Source organism: Taeniopygia guttata, chromosome 1 (genome assembly GCF_048771995.1).
Source record: "Taeniopygia guttata chromosome 1, bTaeGut7.mat, whole genome shotgun sequence".
Classification (NCBI taxonomy): Eukaryota; Metazoa; Chordata; class Aves; order Passeriformes; family Estrildidae; genus Taeniopygia; species Taeniopygia guttata.
The window spans coordinates 64,123,167-64,144,388 of NC_133024.1; the positions used below are offsets into that span (position 1 = coordinate 64,123,167).

At 41.6% G+C, this 21,222-nt stretch overlaps 2 protein-coding genes across 3 annotated transcripts in view; one reads left to right on the plus strand and one right to left on the minus strand.

Moving 5' to 3' along the window:
* Positions 1 to 8,056, plus strand: part of SMAD9 (SMAD family member 9) — a 42,014-nt gene extending 33,958 nt beyond the window's left edge. For both annotated transcript variants that reach the window (XM_030274018.4, XM_030274028.4), the window contains exon 7: positions 283 to 8,056. In XM_030274018.4, coding sequence (XP_030129878.1) covers positions 283 to 426 — 144 coding nt within the window. In that variant the 3' untranslated portion in view covers positions 427 to 8,056. The remainder of the gene's footprint in view (positions 1 to 282) is intronic.
* Positions 8,057 to 9,166: 1,110 nt separating this feature from the next.
* Positions 9,167 to 20,924, minus strand: RFXAP (regulatory factor X associated protein). The gene is made up of 4 exons (XM_072936648.1): positions 20,880 to 20,924; positions 17,997 to 18,674; positions 15,373 to 15,480; positions 9,167 to 13,424 (listed from the first exon to the last, which is right to left on the minus strand). Exons 1-4 carry the CDS (start codon positions 20,922 to 20,924, stop codon positions 13,314 to 13,316), a joined length of 942 nt encoding a protein of 313 aa, XP_072792749.1. The 3' UTR covers positions 9,167 to 13,313.
* Positions 20,925 to 21,222: the final 298 nt, after the last annotated feature.

Below are 21,222 nucleotides of genomic sequence, written 5' to 3' on the forward strand. Positions count from 1 at the left end.
GCAGCTTGGAAACAGGCCTTTTCATGCCAGTTGTTCTCTGCACCTGGAAGTGTGACTGAGATTTTTAATTTAATAGCATTGAGTCCATGGTAATTATGATGACAATGACCTTAAAAGAGAGAAAAGTTTCTAGATAAAATTATCCTTAGGATAGAGCATGAAATCTTGGGAACTTGGGTGATGGACTATCTAGTTGTGTTAGACTATCAGCACTGGAGTTATGATTTAATGTTTTGGGTGTTTTGTTTTTTTTTAAACACCTCATTTTTGGTCTTTTTATAGGGCTGGGGAGCAGAGTATCATCGCCAAGATGTTACAAGCACACCCTGCTGGATTGAGATCCACCTGCATGGACCATTGCAATGGCTGGATAAGGTGCTGACACAGATGGGCTCACCTCACAACCCCATTTCCTCAGTCTCTTAAGAGTCATCTCTAGAATTCCCTTAGAATAGATGCTATTGCAGGCAGTGGCTTATAGAATTCCCATGAACAGAAGCTTCTATATGTAGATGTATGTAGATGTAAATATATCTATACATAGTCTACTCTCTTTTTTAATTTTTTTTTTTTTCATTTTGTGGTTTCTAGTTACTCTGATGCCAGTACAATAAGTTTAGAAATTCAGGTATAGCATATCTGTTCTCTACTACAAAATAAGCCAAAATCCTGCAAAAGTGTCAAACATTTCCTGTGAGCATCTTCATTCCCCAGCCAAGCCAGTAAATGGTGCAAATTCCCAACACTTAACGTGGGTTCAGAAACCTGGCTGTAGCTGTTCCTAGTAGGTGAAATTTACCCTTCTGCAGGCCACCAAAGTCAGATCTCTGTGCCATTTTTATTCATTTTACATCCTGATTTCTAGTCCAGAAGAGGGCCTGAGGTGGTGCACAGGCTTATGCATACAGATGACTTTTACCTAGTGAACTGAAGGACTAAACTTCCATTCCAGTCTGTCTCCCTCCTGAAAGCATGATGAGACAAAAAATCCAAAGAGCTGATGCACACTGTTTCTCCTGGGATTTGGCAAGAGGAGGGAGCATGTTCATCATAGGAACCTTATCTCAGAGCATTCTGGACAATCTGAGTAATCTGATACTGCTAACATAGTACGGTACGGTACTGCTGCACTGAAAAGCAACAAGCTCCTAAAAAAAAAAATAAAATTTAAATATATGCCCATGAGTTAAAAAAACTAATTAACTTCCAGTGCTTTTTTGCAAAGTACATACATACTTGTGTATGTGTCCAGCATGTAAACGAAATCCTATTCATTCTACAGTATTGATATAGTTTGTTTTAAAGACTGTCTGTATTTAGACTGCTGTGCTGATATCAAGGGTACACCTAAAAGGGACTTGAACTGTGATGCAGAAAAGGGAAATTACATGTGCTTTGAAGAAGCAAATAATTACTTCACCATTCATCTTGGGAACAGAAAGCCCCACACTCAAAGGATGCAATGGGAGTCAGCCATGTCCATCCCCTGCGCTGGGCCAGTCCTCGGGATCTGACAGTATTGCTGCGGTCTGACTGAGAGGGCTCCCCTGCCAGTCACTCCATACATCCCCATGGATGGTTTCTCATCTTAGGTACAGGCTTCTTCATTTGCTGAGCTTTTGCCTTGCCTGCAGAGGATGGTGAGGCAGTGTAAGCCATGCGCTACTAAAGAGTGAATCTATGTGCAGAACCTCATCTGTGTTCCTTCTGTAAGCAGGGAAACCAACTGCCCATACCCTAATCCCATCCTTGCAAAATGCTGTCCACTTGGAAACCTTTCCTGAGAAGACAGGTGAAACTATTACTACATTTTGATGGTCTTTCCTTTTGCTGAAAGAGTCAAGTATTATTTCTTTCCAGGCATAACAGTCCACTGAAAATTGTTTTTACTTAAGGATCAGAAAGAGTGATAACATCTCCAACATCATTCTTCCATAGAACAAGTAGAAATATTAGTGGAAAAAAAATGTTTTTCATAATATTTATTCTCACAAAATACCTGGTGCTACACATTTTGTTGCATAATTAGAAGAGGACACCTGAAATCTTCAGCTGTATAACACATGCAAAATGAAATAATATTCACTGGAAAGACAGTGAGTAAACCAACAGTGTTACTTCATTTGAATGCATCTTCAGCTGTCTGCAGCATTAGCAGGGCACAGAAGGATAAATTGTTGTTAAGTTTGAGCAGTAATAGCAAGTTGTACAGGAAATTTGTAAGTGCAAAGAACTCTTTTTCTGTCACCATTTGATGTCAGCAGTGTCACAGTGAGATAGGAAAAACTTTACAGTTTCTTGTAGCAATGAAATCCAATAACAATAATAATAACATAAAGAAATTCCGGGTGTGCCATTTACTATTTAGCAGACTTTAGAGACATCAGTTTGGAAAAATGCATTTTCCTCAGCTCTCTCTGTCATAAGTGATCAGATACTAGTAACGTTTTTTACCATGTTTATTGCCCGTCTTCTCCAGTTGCACCTTTGCTCTAGAATGAGCACCTTTTGGTTTTGCTCATTCCTTTTTTTTTTTTTTTTTTTTTTTTTTTTTTTTTTTTTTAGCAGTTAAGGACAGAAGAAATCACCTTTGCTGTCCAGGATCTAGCTCTGTCCCTTATCCTAGGTTCTTCCTTGCCTTTTAGGCTGAAGTCTCTTTCCCTTTTAATATAGAGAGAAGCCTAAGAGTTCCTTTTAGACATTCCCAGTACTATCATCTTCCTCACAGAGAGCAAAGGGAAATGTTCTGAAGTGCATCTGCTCTTGGGCAGCTCCTGAACTCAGTTTCCTGTCAATGCTGCAGAAAAAAATTGGATGGCCAGTGAAGAGAAGCAGCTTCTTCTGGGGCATTATTTGTTTAATCACAAGGTATTTCAAGCAGGTGAAATACCCTGCACTCTGAGCATGCTTGTGTTTTCCCACTGAGTATAAGGGGAACTCAGGGTCATTAGCTCAAATGCAGACTGCTACACTGGATGTATCCGAAAATAGATGAGGGGAGCCCTAATGTGGGTGTGGTGACTTTCCCAGCCTAGTAGTGATTCTTACTCAACAAGTGTTTGGTTTAAATGGAAGATGGTAAATTCAGAGCAGTTTTTCCTTTCCTTTAAGTCTAACTTTATTGTAATCATTTTATAAATAGGATTTTGCTTCCATGCAGTCCATACATGTATCTCATTTAAGGCAGTCACTTTAATACTGCCTTACTAGTAAGAAAAGAGGCATTTCTGAAGCCTGATTCTTCTGACCCATTTAAAACCCCTGTATTAGGATGAGGTGCATTTCAGCAAATTTAACTATTTGCTGAAAACTGGATCAAAACACTCGATTCTGGGCAATGCTGGCAACAGCTGTCTGTTTTTAGCCTTTGGAAAGGCTGATACCACTGTGTCAGTTTCCTATTTTGGTGGTTTCTGGGGGCTTAGCCCACTGTGCTGTGCAAACATGCAGAAGCTGACAGCTCCTCTCTGAAGCCCACAGTACATGGAGGAGTGGTAACAGTGGATGAAACAAAAAAGGAAATAAGATGACCTCTGCTCAGATGCAGAGATAAAAATTAAGGCTAATAAACCATTATTTCCCTTTGTTCTTGAACAAAGTTTCTTTCACAGGCTTCTCTAATATATGTGAATTGAAATTGGTTAAAATTCAGGTTTCTTACAATTTACAGCAATATAACTTTGTATCTCTAATGTCCTCTCCACTTTGGAAGGAGATAATTTCTGCTCAAAGGTCTTCATGAACCTTTAAACCTGCAGTCAATTTAAGGTCTTTATAAATGTTCTACTCATTAATGCTCCGGCTTTGGAGACAAGTCTTCCTGAGAGATTTAAAACCACTTACAGCAAGACTACTTAGTTGAAGGCAAATTTTCAAGTGGTTTTTTTGAGTCATCAACAGTTCATGATAGTTCATCTTTTCTCTTGAAAGTTTCTGTGGAGGAGTACCATGCATCAGCAGGCAGCAGTGGGAGCCTGATGAGGCAGAGGCATAAAGCACATTCAGCATGTTATGTAGACCACTTATTTTCCTATTAAATAGTCAAAAGAAGATGACTTTATTGCCAGTTCTTGAGCAGCACCAGTATTAATGTGCTGTTTGCATCTAGAGGTGACAGGAGCAGATCTCACATCCTGACTGTCTGGAGGCATTCCATGGCACTGCTGCTTGGGTGGCTCAGTCCCATCCCCTTGCCTAGGGAAAGCTGCCCAGGTACAGCCCAGCAGTGGCTGTAGCATTGCAAGATGCAGCACGTGCATGCCCTCCCCATCAGCAGCTATTCCACCGGGTTTACTCCTCATCAGAATGCTTCCTTGAGCTCAGACTGAAGGGTAATGGATCAGAAACATAAAGGGCAGCTCTGGCCCAAAGTAGCATCAGCTGGAGTTGAGAAAATCCCTTCCATGTCTCCAGCAGGTACTGTGTCAAGACTTTCACTGCCCTGAGCAGCCTTCTCCAAGCAGTCCCTGTCTGGAACGGGGTGTGAGACTTGATGTCATGGTGAGATCCCTTCCAATATACATTATCCTCTGGGTCTTGTTGAAGATTCAGTGATAGCTAGTTGCCACAGGAAGGAGCTCCCTGTTAGCACTTTCAGGATGAAACATGTTTCTCCTTAGTTATTTCATATTAGTGTTCTCTCAGCATAAAATCAGCACTCCAAACATCTCTCGCTGTAAACGTCATCTTACCACACCCCTCTTAAAATGCAGAAAACAAGGCATTTGTGACTGTAACCTTATTTAATCTGCCCTTGTTCTTCCTGACTTTGAGCACCCACCTTTGTCTATCAGCTCTCCAAATGAATCTCACTAGTGACTAAGGAGTTGCACAAACAGCTGGATTTACAGAGGCAGCTCAGGCAGAGACTTTGCTTCTTGACTGCATGAAAACAATTAATAAAAAAGCCTGATCAATTTAGGAACTTTAAAGGGGTATCAAGTATAAGACTAATGTTCTTAGATCAAGACTGCTATGTTACAACTATAACTTTTAGGAATACTTTAGCACTACATGGTGCTCATCAAAGGAAAGAAACGTTACATCCTCTGTACTATTCACCTCTTGCCCTGGTTCCCCATAACCTAACCTAGTACAAGCAAAATCAAACACAACAAAAAAAGATCAATGAGTCATAAGGTAATTAAACACCATTTTTCAAAGTTGAGAAGTGCTGCCTAAAATGTAGATTTATATGACGAGAAGGCCATGTATTTTATAGGACATGTGGGTATTGGCTTTACTGAAAGAGGGTAGTTTTTGTTAAGATATTAGGCAGAAATTCTTTATTGTAAGGGTGGGGAGACACTGGCACAGAAAAAGCTGTCCCAGAGATGCTGTGGATGCTCCATCCTCGGAATTGTTCAAGGCCAGGTTGGATGGGGCTTTGACTAACCTGGTCTACAGGAGGTTGTCCCTGCCCATGGCAGGAGGTTGGGACTTGATCATCTTTAAGGGTCACTTCTAACCCAAACTATTTGATAACAATGATGTCCCAGATACCCACCAAGCCAGCAACAAGACTTCCTTGCTCTGGAGAAACCTGGAGAACAGGCTGTTACTTGAACATCTGAACCCAACCCCTTTTGACTGGAGACCCCACTGAAGGGGCTGAGAAAATTTTTATAGGGGATTTACAGTTTATGGGTGTTCCACTAGCCAGAAATGCACTGAGATGATGAAGAAACTGAGGAGGAGGAGGGAGCATACAAGCAGATAAGCCCAGTGGTCATCGCTGGAGGTATCAAGGCAGTACATGCTCAGGCAGCCATTCAAGGCCTGTTTTAAGAGCAGCTTGAAGTACCACAATCCTTACTTGGGTTTTTCCTATACACCCAGCCTGGGAGAGTGTGCCAGCTTCCTGCTTAAGCCATTTGATACAGTGAGGCAAGTGGTGTCCCATGTGCTCCAGAGAGTGAGCTCTGGTTGCATTTGAGAGCCACACTTGGAAGATTACCCTCTGCCTTGCCACAAGACTCATGAGGAACTCAGCTCGGGGGCACTGTTCAAGGACACTATAAACACATCCAGTACATGCTCCTCAAAGAAAGATGCAGTCTGAACAGAAACTGCACACCTGAAAATGTGGACTATATAGTGAGAGAGCATCTAACCTGGGAATTGCGACAAACCAGCTCATTTCAAGATCAGGTGGGAAATTGCAGTGCCCAAAGGAAAACAGTCAGCAGGAACCTTCATGAGAACTCCTGACTGTGAAATCAGGCTCTTAACAGTGCGTAAGGATGGACAAGTGTGCTTCCCTAAGAGCAATTAAGATGTCAAGTTACCATGAAAAAAGAGCTTGACAGAGTTAGTCCTGTCTTGCAGCGAATAGAGAGATTCTGCGAGACTTTAGATCTGTGAATTAAGAAGTTCTCAACCTGGAGGCTTCATTCAGCCCACTGAAACAGGGCTTGTTCCTCATGGCAGCTCCATGAGTACCTTTCTGCAAGATACAGGAAGCCTGAGTGGGCATTTAGTCTTTGTTCAGTTGAGAGAAAGCACTTTGTGTCTCTAGGACAGACACACTTCTGCATGTTGGGGACCAGCACAGAACACAGCCTTTTGTTTGTACCCATCATCTATCCATAGGAAGCTCCGGAACAGCCAGGAACAGACAGAATCCTGTTACATGTTCACCCTAGAGCTTTCCAGACACCCTGCCTAGGCATGCCTTACACTACATTGCCATACTGAGGCCACATTTCTCTGCCAGGGAGGTTAGGTACATGAGAATCCCAGCAAGAGGACACCTCCGCTTGCAAACTTGGTGCCTGTATAGAGAACAATTCTAATTTGCAGGCCATGTCTCTCATGCAAGGTAGACATAACCACTATGTCCTCCAGAATCAGCTACTCTTCCATTACAGTCAATGTGAACATTGCAGCTAATTGTGAACACATTTTAGATCGTCATAGTGTTTTTATTATCCTTGGATGCTGCTATTTTATATTCTGTGTTAGTATTCAAATAATATTGCATATGAATAGCATAGGGTGAAATAGACCAACCAGTTAATAATTTTAAATACAGACCTCATCAGCAAAGAAAAGCTAGAGAAAACTTGGTAAAATCTGACCCCTTGCACTGTCATAGTAGTGAGTGAGCACATCATATTTCAAAGTGGTTTATTTGATGCTAAAGTGTGTGTTGTCTTAATAATTCAGTTATATCCATGGGAAGCTTTGCAAACAAGAGCAAGGGAACAAACATAATGATGAGCAGAGATAACGTGCATTCAGATAAATTTTCTTTACTTACTCAAGCAATTGGAGTTTTTAATTATTTATAATACTTTTAAAGTACAAGTTAAATGTACCACAGCCTTTCTGCAGATAAGTTGGTGTTAGCAATTTAAGTCTTCATTTCATATCACCTCTGTGATATAAGTGGTGTTGAGAAGTGAGACAAGAAAGTGAAGAAACAGGCCTTTTTGTGTGGATCAATGAAGCAGTTAAGTTGCAAAGCTCTATGCAGAGGGCTAAAATGGTGGATTTGATCAAGGAGTGTTAACTATGGGGTTGTGTCAACTATGACCTATCAATCTCATGATAAAAGCACTGTGAGTCATCCATAGATTAACAGAAGTCACTTATGTCTATGAATAACTCTGCCCTCTATTTTTCATCAGAAGCAAAGCAAAACATCTGAACTATCCACAAGTATTACTCATGGTTTGTGACATTCTGTAAACCGGCATAGGTCGCTGTATAAAGAACAATACTTGGGCTCTTGCCTCTGAAGAATGAAAAATCACAGACATAGCTTCAGGAGTGCGAGGGATCTGGGCAGCTCGGAGTCCTCCAACCAGCCCCAGAGTACTCTATTCCACGCCATGTCGTACCAAGAAAGATGGAACGACTGCTAACCAAGGGGACACTTTCACAAGCATTCCTCCTGCTACGTTTAATTTGAGGCATTCTGAAGACAACACATTTATTCTGAACAATACACTTTTTAATGCACTCCACTTTCTTTGGCCAGAATTATCCTATTGTAAAAGGGACTATTCACGTCTTGTGTTTTAATGTTAATAAAGTTATTTCTGTTTCAAGAGCTCCTTCCCTTGTTGTCTCCCATTCTTCTCTTTTAAAGAGATTGGCTGTAGGTCCTGATATGACCACAAGTGATTTTGGGAACTGGAGCATTTAAAAGCCTTTATTCATACAAATCAGTCTTAGGCAAGAGGAATCAGTAATTGCACTAAGTAAGTAATGGGATGCTTGACAAAAGAAAATGTACTGAAAATTAATTCCGCATAAAATCTCCATGTATAGTATATGAATCCCTCACTATTCTGTGATAGATTCGATGATTCAAGAGGATGGTTCAGCTTTCTTTTGATGGGGACAGCTCTGATCTGACAGGCAGTCAATGAACAGTGATGCTGCCCTGTGACAGAAGCCCCTGGACCAGACTGAAGTTAGTGGAAGGATAGACTTGCAGCTGTGCAGTTCTTGAACTGCTCAAGGACAAAGAAGGATATAGTAAGAATGTACTCTTATAGAAGTGTCATGTTTCCATCTATCTAAAATTCAGATTTTGTTCTGCAATAACAGAAGGGAGTAGACAACATAATGAGCCTCAGAGCTACACAGACAGTGCTGGCTTGGGAATCCCATCCAGTCTTCTGACCAAACAGGAGAGCACTGCTACCAGCACATCTTCCACTGTCTGCACCAGCCTGATGGTGCTGCTATCACAGACTACAAAAATACAGGATAGGTGAGCTGCACTCTACTGAACATCTCTATGCATAGCTTCAGCAACTGCCATTTGTTTTGACATAGACAACTTGTTCAGCACTGTCTTAACAAACACTCCCTGTGCCAATTTTCTGCCCTGAGGATTTGGGTTTTAAAAGGTTTAGACAGAACTGTCCACCCAAATGAGCTGTTCACCTTTTAAAATTTAACCATTTAAAACAAAATCAAATGCATTATTCTACAATTTTTGCCAATTACATTTTCACATATATTCTTATGCACTGAAAAGTAACCACATTATGCTTAAATCTAAAATAACTTTTTATAACAAGACCTTGAGACACAAAATGCATTTAGTCAGAACTGGCTGTTTTAGTACAGGAAGAAAAACTCATATAAATTTAACAAAATAGAAAAGAACAGACTTGTTTTTAAAGAAAAACCAAAGATTTTACACATGTATTGGTCCAGAACTGTTTATATAAAGTTTTTCAAGTTTTTTTTTAAAGAACAATTTGCACAGTGCTAAATACAATAAATCTCTACAGAATAAGTTCTGTACATACAAAAAGCAGAGCTTGTAAAAATCCATAAAACTAACAAATACTGCTGAAGAGATACTATTTAGTGGATCAAACTGCTGCAATATAAAAGTAGTACTTGACAATAAGCACCTAACCCATTTGGATAACCTCTATTCAGAAATGTGGCTTAATACAAAACTATTTTTATAAATAAAACATGGGATTTAACACATAATATAGTGTTTGGATTCTTAACCCAATCAATTTCAAGTTCATTTTAATTGTCTGAAAACCTGCAAAGTCTAGCACTGCAGCTGATTAGAGATCTGTTGTCTTAATAAAAGAATTTTAACTATACCTTTTTGAGAAGAAAAAGATTAGATTTTGAATTATTTACTATTATGAGTTAAAAGCTTTAAAATTTAATTTAATTTAGTCACTTAAAAATTAGTGGTATTCTAATCTGTAATTACGTTATATTTCACATATAAGAAGTTAGTAATTTCAAATAACTCCATGTAACAAGGTCCAGCTCTCAGTTTCATACTTTTCCCCTGATACTTTTTAAAGCTTTTTGCCATTTATCACTTTAGGAACTTTTAAATGCAAATTTTTTTACATGCTATGCATGCATTTCAAACCTACTCAACTTGCAGGTAATAAACGCAGCACCTACTTGTACTTTTCTGAACTGCTGGATTGACTTCTGATGGCACATTGTCTTTGCCTTTAGTGCAAGATTCTACAGGACATAAATTTCTCATATCTCTGAGCAATTGCTGTTAGGTAATGCTACTGGACTGGCTCAACTTCAGAACTTTGTTTCACAATGTCCACAGAAAGTAACTGACTTCCATCAATGATTGTCATCAAAGACAGACTGAACTGTAAATGTTTATATAGAAAAATGTTAATTTATTACAATTTTGGTAGAAAAGGGTGTACAACTAAACACTGCTACCATAAACAAATTTTTATTAACAGATTAAATATTAAAATGAAGGTTTACAAATAATTGGAAAAGACTTCCCCAGATTTCAAAGGAAACATCACTGTAACAGATCATGCAGCCAGTGCTACATGGAGTAAGATGATTGATTACATGAGCTCAGTTGGGAATTCTGGAAAAATCATGGACTGGCCAGAAGGCAAAGATTTTGGAGCATTGCCAGAGAAGGAGCTTTGTGTACAAGAAGCACCCCCACATAAGGAGTTTCCAGAAGATGAAAGAGGTATGCCCTATTTAGTGATGGATCCTGCTGTGTGGCAGGAAACCATCAGAGGCAGACAAGTCATTGAGGCTGCTGAAGGAGGTGAGTCAAACCACTTTGCAGAGGTGAAAGCCACCTGAACTAGCCCTAGAGATTGCTGAACGAGAAAAGCGACCTGTCTCTATCCTGACACCTGGATGGTGGCTAATGCCCCATGGAGGTGGATGCAAAAATGGAAAACCAATTGGCAACCAAGGGATAAACCCATCTGGGCTGGACTGCACCTGCATTGGGGCAGGACATCAGTGCACATGTTGAAAACATGACCAGAAAGGTATATCAGGGAGATGTTCACATGCCCAAAAACTATACCACTGTAGAACAGGTAAATAAGGCTGCCAAAACTGAATTAACTTAGGTACACTTGGACTGGGAGTGGAAGGGTGAGCTATTTATAACCTGATGGGGCCATGAAACATCAGCTGCAACAGACAGATGAGCTCATCATTGAGGGATGGACCTGACCATGGAGGCCATTGCACAGACCATTCATGAATGAAAAGCATGTGCTGCAATCAACCAAGCTACTGAAGTAAACTTTCCCTGGAATAGAGGTCAGCGTCTGGGTTTCCAGTATGGTGAGGCCTGGCAAACTGGACCACTGCCATGAACATGCCAAATACATGGTACATATTCACCATGGAAAAGGTAAAACTGGCTAGCTGGCAACAAACCCTGTAAACAATTGCCACTGCTCAAGACACAATCTCAGGTCTTGAGAGACACATTTTGTGGCAACACAGTACCCCAGAGAGAATCAAATCAGACAATGGGACTACTTTTCAAAACAACCTCATAAACTCCTGGGAAAAGAAACAAGGTATTGAGTGGACATCACATCCCTTACCACCCATAAGTCTCTGGAAAGACTGAGTGGTATAATGGACTGCTGAAGACTGTGTAAAGAGTGTTAGGTAATGGGACATGGAAGGATTGGGATATAAATTTAACAAAAGCCACTTGACTGGTTAACACCAAATCTGCAAACCTCCCTGGTCCTGCCGAAACAAAACCCCTACACACTGGGAGAGGAGATAAGGTCCCCATACTATACATGGGAAATAGCTGGGAAAATCAGGGTCGATTTCTCTCCCTATAGGAAAAGGCAAACCTATTTATGAGACTGTCTTTGCTCAAATACCTAGGTGTACTTGGTGGGTAATGCAGAAGGATGGAAGACCCAGTGTGTGCTCCAAGGAGATTTAACCTTGTTGGGAAAATAATTTGTAGTGTAAATTGTATGTTGCAAAAGTAAAGCACCAAAAATTACATGAATTGATGAAGCATGAATATTGTGACGAATAAGGAGAGTGGGAGGCACAGGGCCAACATTGGTGTCCAATATGTAAGTGTGCTGCTTCGCCTGTCCTGAGCATCCATTGTGATGGAATCTAACCCAAGTCATGGCCTGATTTTGGACATCTGAATGGGTGGAGGATGCCCTTGAGATGGGAAAATAATACCTATCTGTGAAAGGACAGGGGATAGCAGGTAATGAAAATTTATAAATCTGTATGTCCAGCCAGTCAACCCATCACAGCCCCTCTGCTCTGGTGAAAACCCCATCTGGTACACTGCATCCACCTCTGGAACCCTTGACATAGGAAGGACATCTACCTGTTACAGCAAATACAATGATGGGTCACAAGTTGATTAGAGGGATGGAAGACCTCTTCTATAAGGAAAGGCTGAGAGAATTGGAATTGTTCAGCCTGGAAAAGAGGTGGCTTCATGGTGACCTAATTGTAGCCTTCCATTACCTGAGAGAGCCTACAGGAAAGATGGGAAAGGGATTTTTTAAAAGGGCATGTAGGGACAGGATAAGGGGGAATGGGTTCACACTGGGAGTATATTTATATTAGATGTTGGGAATAAAATCTTTACTGTGAGGGTAGCCAGGGACAGGAACAGGTTGCTCAGAAAAGTTGTGTATGTATACCCCCTCCCTGGGAAGCGTTACAGGGTGGGCAGAGCTCTGAGTAATCTGGTCTTATGAAAAGTGTCCCTGTTCACAGCAGGGGAGTTGGAACTTCATGATCTTTCAAGGTCCCTTCCATCTGTTAAGGAATACATCTGGTGCAGGTAGCTGATCTGTAGGCTGCAGTTAGAGATGCAGACTGAGCAAATTGAGCTCTGTGTGGGAGCTAAGAAAGGAGGCAGTGAACTGCCAACTCTGCATAACAAGAGGCATGAAGGTGAGTGGCTAGCCAGGTGAATGGACACAGGGACATGGCAGGAATGGAAGACTCAGAAGGGAAGACTCAAGAGGAAGAGCGAGGCTTGCCTTAGACTGTGATGGTATAAAAGCCCCCGAGTTCCTTTGTCTGAGATACCTCCTGAGAGGCACCAACCCAGGCTGTTTCTGTGTTATTACACTGTTAAAAGATTGCTTTATGGAAAAAGGTGTCCGAGACCTGGGGTCAAACCAGTAAGGAAACCTGGTCTGACTGCAAGCCAGGTGTGCAGGGAGTCAAGTGGTGCACCTGTCAGATCACTGGAGCTACCCGCAGTGAAGGAGCTTTGGTCCCAGAAGCTGAAGTCTCTGGTACTGGGAGAGTGACTGTCAGAGAGTCCTGTAAATGGTCAGACTGGTAAGTTTCCATAACACAACCCAGGCCATTCTATGATTTGCTTACAAGTCTGTAGACACCCAAGCAGCTCAAAATCTCAGAAGTCCAAACAAGAAACAAATACATAACAACAGTAACTTCAACTTTTTTTTAAACATTGAGATTCTTTGTATTTATACAAAATACAGATCCTGTCCCTCCTTCAGCACCAGACTCATCCACAGATCATTGATCTTTCCGCATTACCCAGGTGCTCCTTGAAACTGTTGTTGCCTTTGTTGCAAAGCTTGTTGACTTAGCAGTTGCTGTTGTTTCTGTAGAAACTGTACTACTTCTGGGCTTCTGAGGAGGGACTGAAAGAGAGAGAAAGTGAATTTTACTTTACAAAACTCACATATGTTGAATAGCTACTATAGTAATATTTTTCCATTACATTAATTTGCACATTACCCACTGCTGTTGCTTAATATCACAAAACCCCTGTAACTATAACAGAGTAATCCATTGACATACTACAACCAAAACATCTTTGAATTGTGCTTCAGTTCTACAGCTGTGTTTCAACTAAGCTAATTTCTACATTTCCCACTGCAGATAGCTCAAAAGCAGTTTAATAAATTAATAAAATATTGTAATCCTGCAACAAAGCTCATGTGCCTGTCATAGTTCAAGCATCAGGACTATGCCCGTAGCACATATTTTAGTTTTAGGCAGTCCTGTGAGGAGCAGGGAGTTGGACTCAATGATCCTTGGGAGTCCCTTCCAACTCAAGATGGTTTTCACTGACTGTCTAGAATTTCCCATTATTTCAAAACAGCAGTCCATCCAGAGGGAATGAGTTAAAAAACTCCTCTGTATTCAATCAAAAGACAAAAGTATCTAAATGTATTTGCATCTGGCTTCTGTCCTAAATACTTGCAGTCTGTAACGCAACTCTGGTTGTTCACACTCATGCCTGAATGGTGGCAGCACAAGTGATTGTAAGATAAAATGGCAAATTGAGTTGGGAATTGATCCTTCCAAAAATTAATAGAAGAAAAGGTTGAGTTTGTTTTTTTTTTTCAGCTGAATGAATTCCCTAGATGCTTGCTTATTATCCATGGTCACTTCAGTGATACAACCAAAGAGGTATTGCAACTGCAAGTCAGAGGAGAAAGAAAGAAGCAAGAAGCAGATCAAGGAGAATCTGAATTTCAGGAATAATGAAAGGGATTCTGAATTCTTAAACAGCCTTGACATAATTAGTGCAAAAGCTCTGAACATCTATTGAAAGAGCTCTTGGTTACTGTACTTCTATAAAAAATAATGTTTCATTCATAAGATACCTTTCAAATTTAATTTAAAGCCACATCAATAGAAACAGCCAGGAAAGGGGGCAGCAAGCCAGTAAGTGGGGCATGAAGAACAAGATATAATATGAAAACTACTCCATAGTTCATTACTTGTTTTCCTCATAAAAACTGAAAAGCTATGAATACTCCTCTGAGTTTTAGACACAATCACTAAAAAAGTGCCATCACTGAGAAAGAATTATCAGGAAATACATCTAGGTAGTTATATACCAAAGACTGACATGATGTTTCTTTCAAGGCTTTCCAAATTTCTGAACTAGCACTACAGCGCTATAATGAGGATTGTTAAATTGCCTTAAATGCACAAGTAAGAGAGAGAAGACAAACAGTACCAATAGCTTTTACAGTCCCAAGAGCTTCTGAAGAATAGGGACTGCAAAAACATGCAACAAAGAAAGTTGTAGTGAAGAAGCCGAACAAACTGTAGGTAATGAATGATTTCCCTGCATTGGGGTTAACTTGTTAAAGGAGAAACCAGTGTTTAAAAAACACTGAGACATGCCATTTATGCAGTCTGCAAATATAAATCACACTGTTTGCTTAGAGTTTGTTTTATCAACACACATAAACTTTAACTTTGATATGATATACCTACAACTTCTATAACACACCATAGTAAAGCTTACATCAGACCGAAAGTCCATTCATTGTTCTACCTAAGGCTTTGGTCTAATAAGCTAAAATCATCTCAGTTATACTGTATTATTTACCCTAAAGAAACCATCTAATCTGTTACTACCAAAACTTCAGATCATTAAATTCAGTCATCTTAGTATTCTTCACAGAGACACTGAAGCACGCATCTCTGAAGCATGTTTCAAATTTGAAAATATGCACTTGCAATGCATGCTTATTAAATGGATTTTCTTTTATTGCTATGGTGACAGGTAAACACTGTTACATAGCCTTTATTTATTTGAATTCAAAACCTCTCAAATACAAGACTTACCAGTCGCTTTTTATTCAATACTTGTTCTAAAAGAGTAGGTCTTGCTGGGCGATCTCCAATGGATCCTGTCCTCTGCTTTGTGACAGACACTGAACCTTCAACACTATCCTGCACATGACAGAAAACAAAAAAAAAAAAAAGGAGGTCAGACTATGAACTCTGATACAATCATACACTGAAAATCCCAAGAGTAAAGAACATCTGCAGAGAAAAGTAACAGCACAGGAATGGAAATCTGTCTAGTCAAGACCTGGCCTCTTCTTTCAACCTCCTTTCACTATTTCACCAGCAAGAGTGAAGCAATGCAGCTGACTTAGTCTTCTATACTGCAAAACTGAACGGGTTACTTGGCCTAGTTAATGGCTTCAATTTATTTGATTGGACTTCTTAAAAGTGAAGTAATTCACAAAAGGTCAGCCTCCAGCTTGTGAAAATGAATGTTATTTCCAATTTGTAATTGGGCAGGAATGACAATAATCCTTGTAGTACCAAAACATACTTCAGAATACTATACTAAACTTGCCAAAGCCACAGGCTTTTTTTTTTCCCCCCAAGTTTATTCTGTTGCCTGTACAATCACCAGTCATCTGAATGAGACAGACTAGCACAACGTGGCTTTACAATCTGCTCTAATGAAAATACAAAAGGTTTGGAAAATTTCAATCAATGTTGAATCCTATGTGTATTACATTCAAAATGTACTGATACTTCCATCTACCTGAAAGGGTTCAAAAGCAGGAAAAACAAAAACCTATCCCAGTATCTTTCACTTCTATCCTGTCCACAGAAGTGAAAAGTGAAACTTCTACTAGGAATTTCTACTGAAATTGGTCTCAATAAACACCACTGCAAAAAAGTAAATTTAGCAATAAATACCCTTTCTTCTGCAAGTACAGGCCCTAATTTCCTTACAGTCAAAGAAACCTGCACTCGCACAAAGTGGTAAAAGAAAACCCACCCTCTTCCAATATGCAATAATCACTATTTCACACTACAGATCAAAAAGTTTTAATCCATCACTACATGAAATGCAGCATATTTACCCTCCTCCCATACTGTCTCCTTTTCTAAACTAGGACAAGTATTTGTATAGACACATCATGAATCAGGCAAGATGAATTATTAGAGAAGGAAGGGAGGGAAAGTCATGCTGGAATATAAATCTAGAATTCATTCTCCCCTTGAATAACGTGTACAGCTTCTCTCACCTCACTGAAAAGAGAAGTAGCTATTAGAATTAGACAAGGCTCACAAAACAGCAAGGATTATAAAAGTGCATAACTTTTTTCTTGGAAACAAGCATGCCATGCCTTTTCAATGTGAGAAGGAAGAAACTTAGAGGCAAGCCTTCCAAGTAAGTATTAAGAACACAAGGACTAATGTAAACACTAACACTAATGTCAACACTATTCTAATGTAAATACTACCTGGCAAATGAGCCTGACACCAAAGATTCAAAAACAAAGTGAGCATTCACACCAGGTAGCAGACCTGAACACACTACCAGAATGTAACTAGAGCCACAGAGGGTTCAACAAAAATCCAAAATACTATATGGAACACGTATCACTTATAGTTACAGAATACATCACGAAAACCTCAGCAAGTCCTCTGAACTGAAAGCAAAAGATAAGAATATTCCCTAGCAGCATTATGTACACTTCCCGTTTTTAAAGCACCTGCCTCATGGCTTTTATATGATACCCAGTATGGTTACTATTATATTTATATTAAAAAAAATGAAACAGGAAAATATTTGGGTGGTCAGTTTGCAGTTAGATCACTTCCCAGCAACACGATTCCAGACACAGCTCTGATGACATAGAAAGGTTGCTTTTAGCAGGGTGCCAGGTGAGACTTTTTTTTTCTTCTGACAATCACTATTTTACACCTAACCCTTTGAGTACAAACCACTCAGCACCTTCAAGTGTAAAACATTCCCCTTCTTCTGTTTCATCTAAATACAAGATCTGAAACACTAACTCTATACAAGCAACCATCACAGAAGTGTATGGTCCTAGCTGAGTCAAACTGTAGGAAAAAGAGTATTTAAAAAATTGAACGTTACCATCATTTTTCCCACTAATATTATTTCCCCATCTAAACAATACATATTAGCTTATACAAGCTAAGCATGAACTAGCAGCTGTTGAAATATTTACCTGCCATTTAATGTAAAAGTAATAACCAAAAAGAATAACCCGAAGAACCTACACAACTGATTTTTGTACACCTGCTACCCAACGGCCTTTGTGACGTTAAAACCCCATACTTCAGCACCAGCTGTCTGACATCTCTCTTAAGATCTATCCTTTCTGACAAGTCTAACATGTCTCTTAAATCTATACTTTCCTACCACGGGAAAAAAGCCATGCTGCAAGCGAAGCATCTTCTGGCGATATTTTTTTTTTTCTTGGAATCTGGTATAGCTGTAAGCTTCTACAATTTACGTCAGAGGTGAAAACAAACGGAGTCTGCTCGTGCAAACAGGAAGAAGAGCGAGCTGTAGGGCGGCCCTAAACTTCTTCTCTGTCCTCTGGCCACCTGACCCAGTTTTCCAAGGAAGCCCCTGCTCCGAGGCACCGCGCGGCATCCGGGGGTGGCCTGGCCGCCCCCCGCCTCACCTCGGCCCGCGGGCCGCCCCCCGCGGCCGCCGCCCCGCCGCCCCCCAGGGCCTGGTCGCTCTTCTTGCGCTTGTACTTGTCCTTGTAGATCTTGTTGCGGTGCCGCTTGCACATCCAGGGCTTGCGCTGCTTCACCACCTGCGTGGTGGTCTCGCTGCAGCCCTCGTACGTGCAGCTCTTGCACTCGCCGCCCGCCGCCGCTTCGCCGCTCGCAGCCCCCGGCGCCGCCGCCGCCTCCTCCTCCTCCAGCTCCTCCAGGCTGGCCGTGCTCTCGCCGCCCACCGCCTCCAACTCCAACTCCACCTCCTCCTCCCCCACCTCGATCTCGCCGGGGGCCTCCAGCTCGTAGAACACCATGAGGCCGCCGCTAGCGGAGGGTGGCAGCTGCGGGTCGGCGCTCGGCTGCAGCACCACCCCCGCCGCCCCCTCCTCGCCGCCGCCCGGCTGCATGACGAGCAGCGTCAGCTGCTGCTGCTGCGGCGGCGGCGAGGAGGAGGCGGAGGCGGCGGGAGCGGCGGCGGGGCTGCCCTGCAGGGCGGCGGTACCGTGCCTGACCCGGCCCGGCCCGGCCGGTCCCCGAGCGCGCCGCCCGCGCGCAGGCGCCGCGCGCACCGCGCAGGCGCCCCGGCCGCGCTCAGGGGCGGGGCCCCGGTCAGGGCGGCACCGCCCCCCGGGGCGCTGTGGGGCGGCGCGGGCGGGAAGCGATCGCCGTCGTGTTGGGGCCGCCGGTGTGGTTTGGCCCGGGTGGTGGATGCCCGTGATCGAAAGTCAGAGTGTCTGCAAGCAATCAGAAAGTTTATTAGCATGTTGCACGCTTGGCGTGGGAATTGGTTTGTTAGTCCCTGACCTGCTGTGTAAGCACACGGCAGCGGGTTTCGGATATGGCAGCAGGGTGAAAGGAAAGAGAGAAACGATGAATTAGAGGGGGTGAGGGGTCAGAGAGAGGAAAAGAAAAGAAAAAAGAACGTAAAGGAGAGAAAGAAAAAAAGAGGTGCTACCCAGACTTGGAGTGGGGTACTTTTTCATGGACAAGTTTCTCGCTTTCTGTGCAGATTTATTATTGTGCACAGTCTGTATGTACTTTCAGATCTTTTGGGAAATAGCTCAGAGAGCTTCAAGGAACTTCAATGGTCTTAATCTCCTCCCACAGTCCATGCCACATCTTGCCCTCATTCGTGGGCTTGTGTGATGCTGTGTTGAGCCCATCTACAGTAACCATAACAAGGCTGTTTGTCCTGGAAGAGTGCCGCCCTCCGTCCACATGCCCTCCGTCTCCAGCCTCATCCCGCTCTTTCCCACAGAGTGTTAACACCAGCAATCCTTGTCAGTGCAAACGGTCCTTGGTTGGCTCCATTGCTATCCAGCTATCGTTTTTAGAGACATACACATTATCCTGTCGTCTTCTGGGATTCAACACTTTGTCAGCCTGCTCAGCCTCATGTCCTGCTGTGGTCGTGTGATGGCTGTCCAGACTCAAGCTTTCCTGCCACTGATCTTCACAAGTGTGGCTCTAGGCTGTACTTGTGTTATGAATGGGGCCCATATGTCCAATATCATAAATCACAAGATTGAAATTTAGCAGCAATTTTTAATTGGGATATAAAATAATAATAATACAGTCAAATATAATGAAGTGGTTACAAAGGGTTATTTGGCAATGGTTCAGATAAAGCACAAGCAAAACCGTTTGGGGTACAGGGAGGACTTCTCACCCTGCCACCCGTACAAAAGACAAAGGATCCAAACACAACTTTTACACTGTATGCTAGTACATATTCATCAATAGTTCCTCTTATTTTTGATTCTTGAAATGTACATCACTCTGCTGCACGGTGCTTGCTACCATTGTTGCTATGGGGTCTTGTTTCTTTGGTCTTCTTGGAGGAAGGCTGAAGGTCTTCCTTGCTGTCCTCTGAATAACTGGTAGGTTCCACATGCACATTGAGCTTGATGCATTATGTTCCAATTGAGCCTTATTATTTCATAGATAAGACCATTATTTTATGTTCCCTATCTGGAATGGTCCCAATTTTATTAATATTCAAGATCGATCCTGCTCTGGGAGTTATCTCCTAGCTTCAGTTGAAGCCAGTTTTGGTTTGGGAGTCAGTTCCTGACTTCCTTCTTTCCCAAGGTTGAATCCAACTCCTGCATCCTGCTTTCCACATGTATTCTTGAAGAAACCCATCTGCTTCATAACACTAATCACATACACTTTTCCAATTATTTTCCCAAATTATTGATACAAGTACAACTTGGCACAAATCACATAAATTTATCACACTTGTATCCTTGCTCTTTATCTACTGTCACTTTGAGAGTGCAGATACAGGGATGCAGTTTGGCTTCTCCCACTTAGCCTTTTTGTTGCCTCTAGTGACAGCCCATGTAGTTGTCAGCATGCTGCTCCTTGCCCTTTCTTTCTTTGGGTATCAGTTCTCTCCTTGGGTCACTTCTGCATGGCTGCAGAGAAGTCCCACTGACTTCCATTTCCTTGATCACCTGCTGTTGGCACCCCTCTATTTGTCTTACCTCCTTACTTTCCATGGCTTCTGGCCTTTCTCATTGGACACAACAGTTCATCCCATATTAAAGAACACTGCTTACTCTATTCCCTGGCAATTACCACAGCTCTCTTTTCCTGTCACTAAGATAAATGATTATGCTGTTCGCAGTTGTAGCCATTCTGTTTAACCCTTGATCTTGTCATAATACACTTCTCTCTCATTTGTCAAAATAGTTAATGATGAGTCTAGTCCTAGAAAAATTGAAGTGTACTAACTCTGTCCTCATTGCCTTTGACCATACAGTCATGAGCAAGATGACCTCCAGCTCCAGATTTTAAACAGGAATTACAGACTATTTTTGTCAGTGAAGACTTACTTTCCCCACATCTGCTTCAGTGTCTTTCATCTCTGTTGCTGCCATGCTGAGACAACTTGCCAGAAGCATTCTTTAGGACTCAGCCTTGATCTGTGTCAGTAGTGAAAAATACAAAAATTACACATAATCTTGTTTTCCTCCTGCTTCTTAACTATTTTGACGTCATCACAAAATGTTTGGTTTTTTTTCACATTCTAGGCCCATTAAAATAATTTCAGTTTATTTCTTTTGCTTTGAATGCATCTTGAAAGAATGTCTTCCTAAAATTCTAAGTTCTCCTGACATTAATTAAAATAAAAATCCAAAGTAATAATAAATCAAAATAAATCACATTTTTCTCCAA

Bases quoted from the DNA above. Each gene is read 5' to 3' on its own strand.
- RFXAP (XM_072936648.1), bottom strand. From the start codon at position 20,924: ATGGCAGCAACAGAGATGAAAGACACTGAAGCAGATGTGGGGAAA. The intron at 18,675-20,879 runs GTAAGTCTTCAC...GCCGCCCCACAG, and splicing joins CTGAAGCAGATGTGGGGAAA to CGCCCCGGGGGGCGGTGCCG. The intron at 15,481-17,996 runs GTGAGGCGGGGG...TGTCATGTGCAG, and splicing joins GGGGCGGCCCGCGGGCCGAG to GATAGTGTTGAAGGTTCAGT.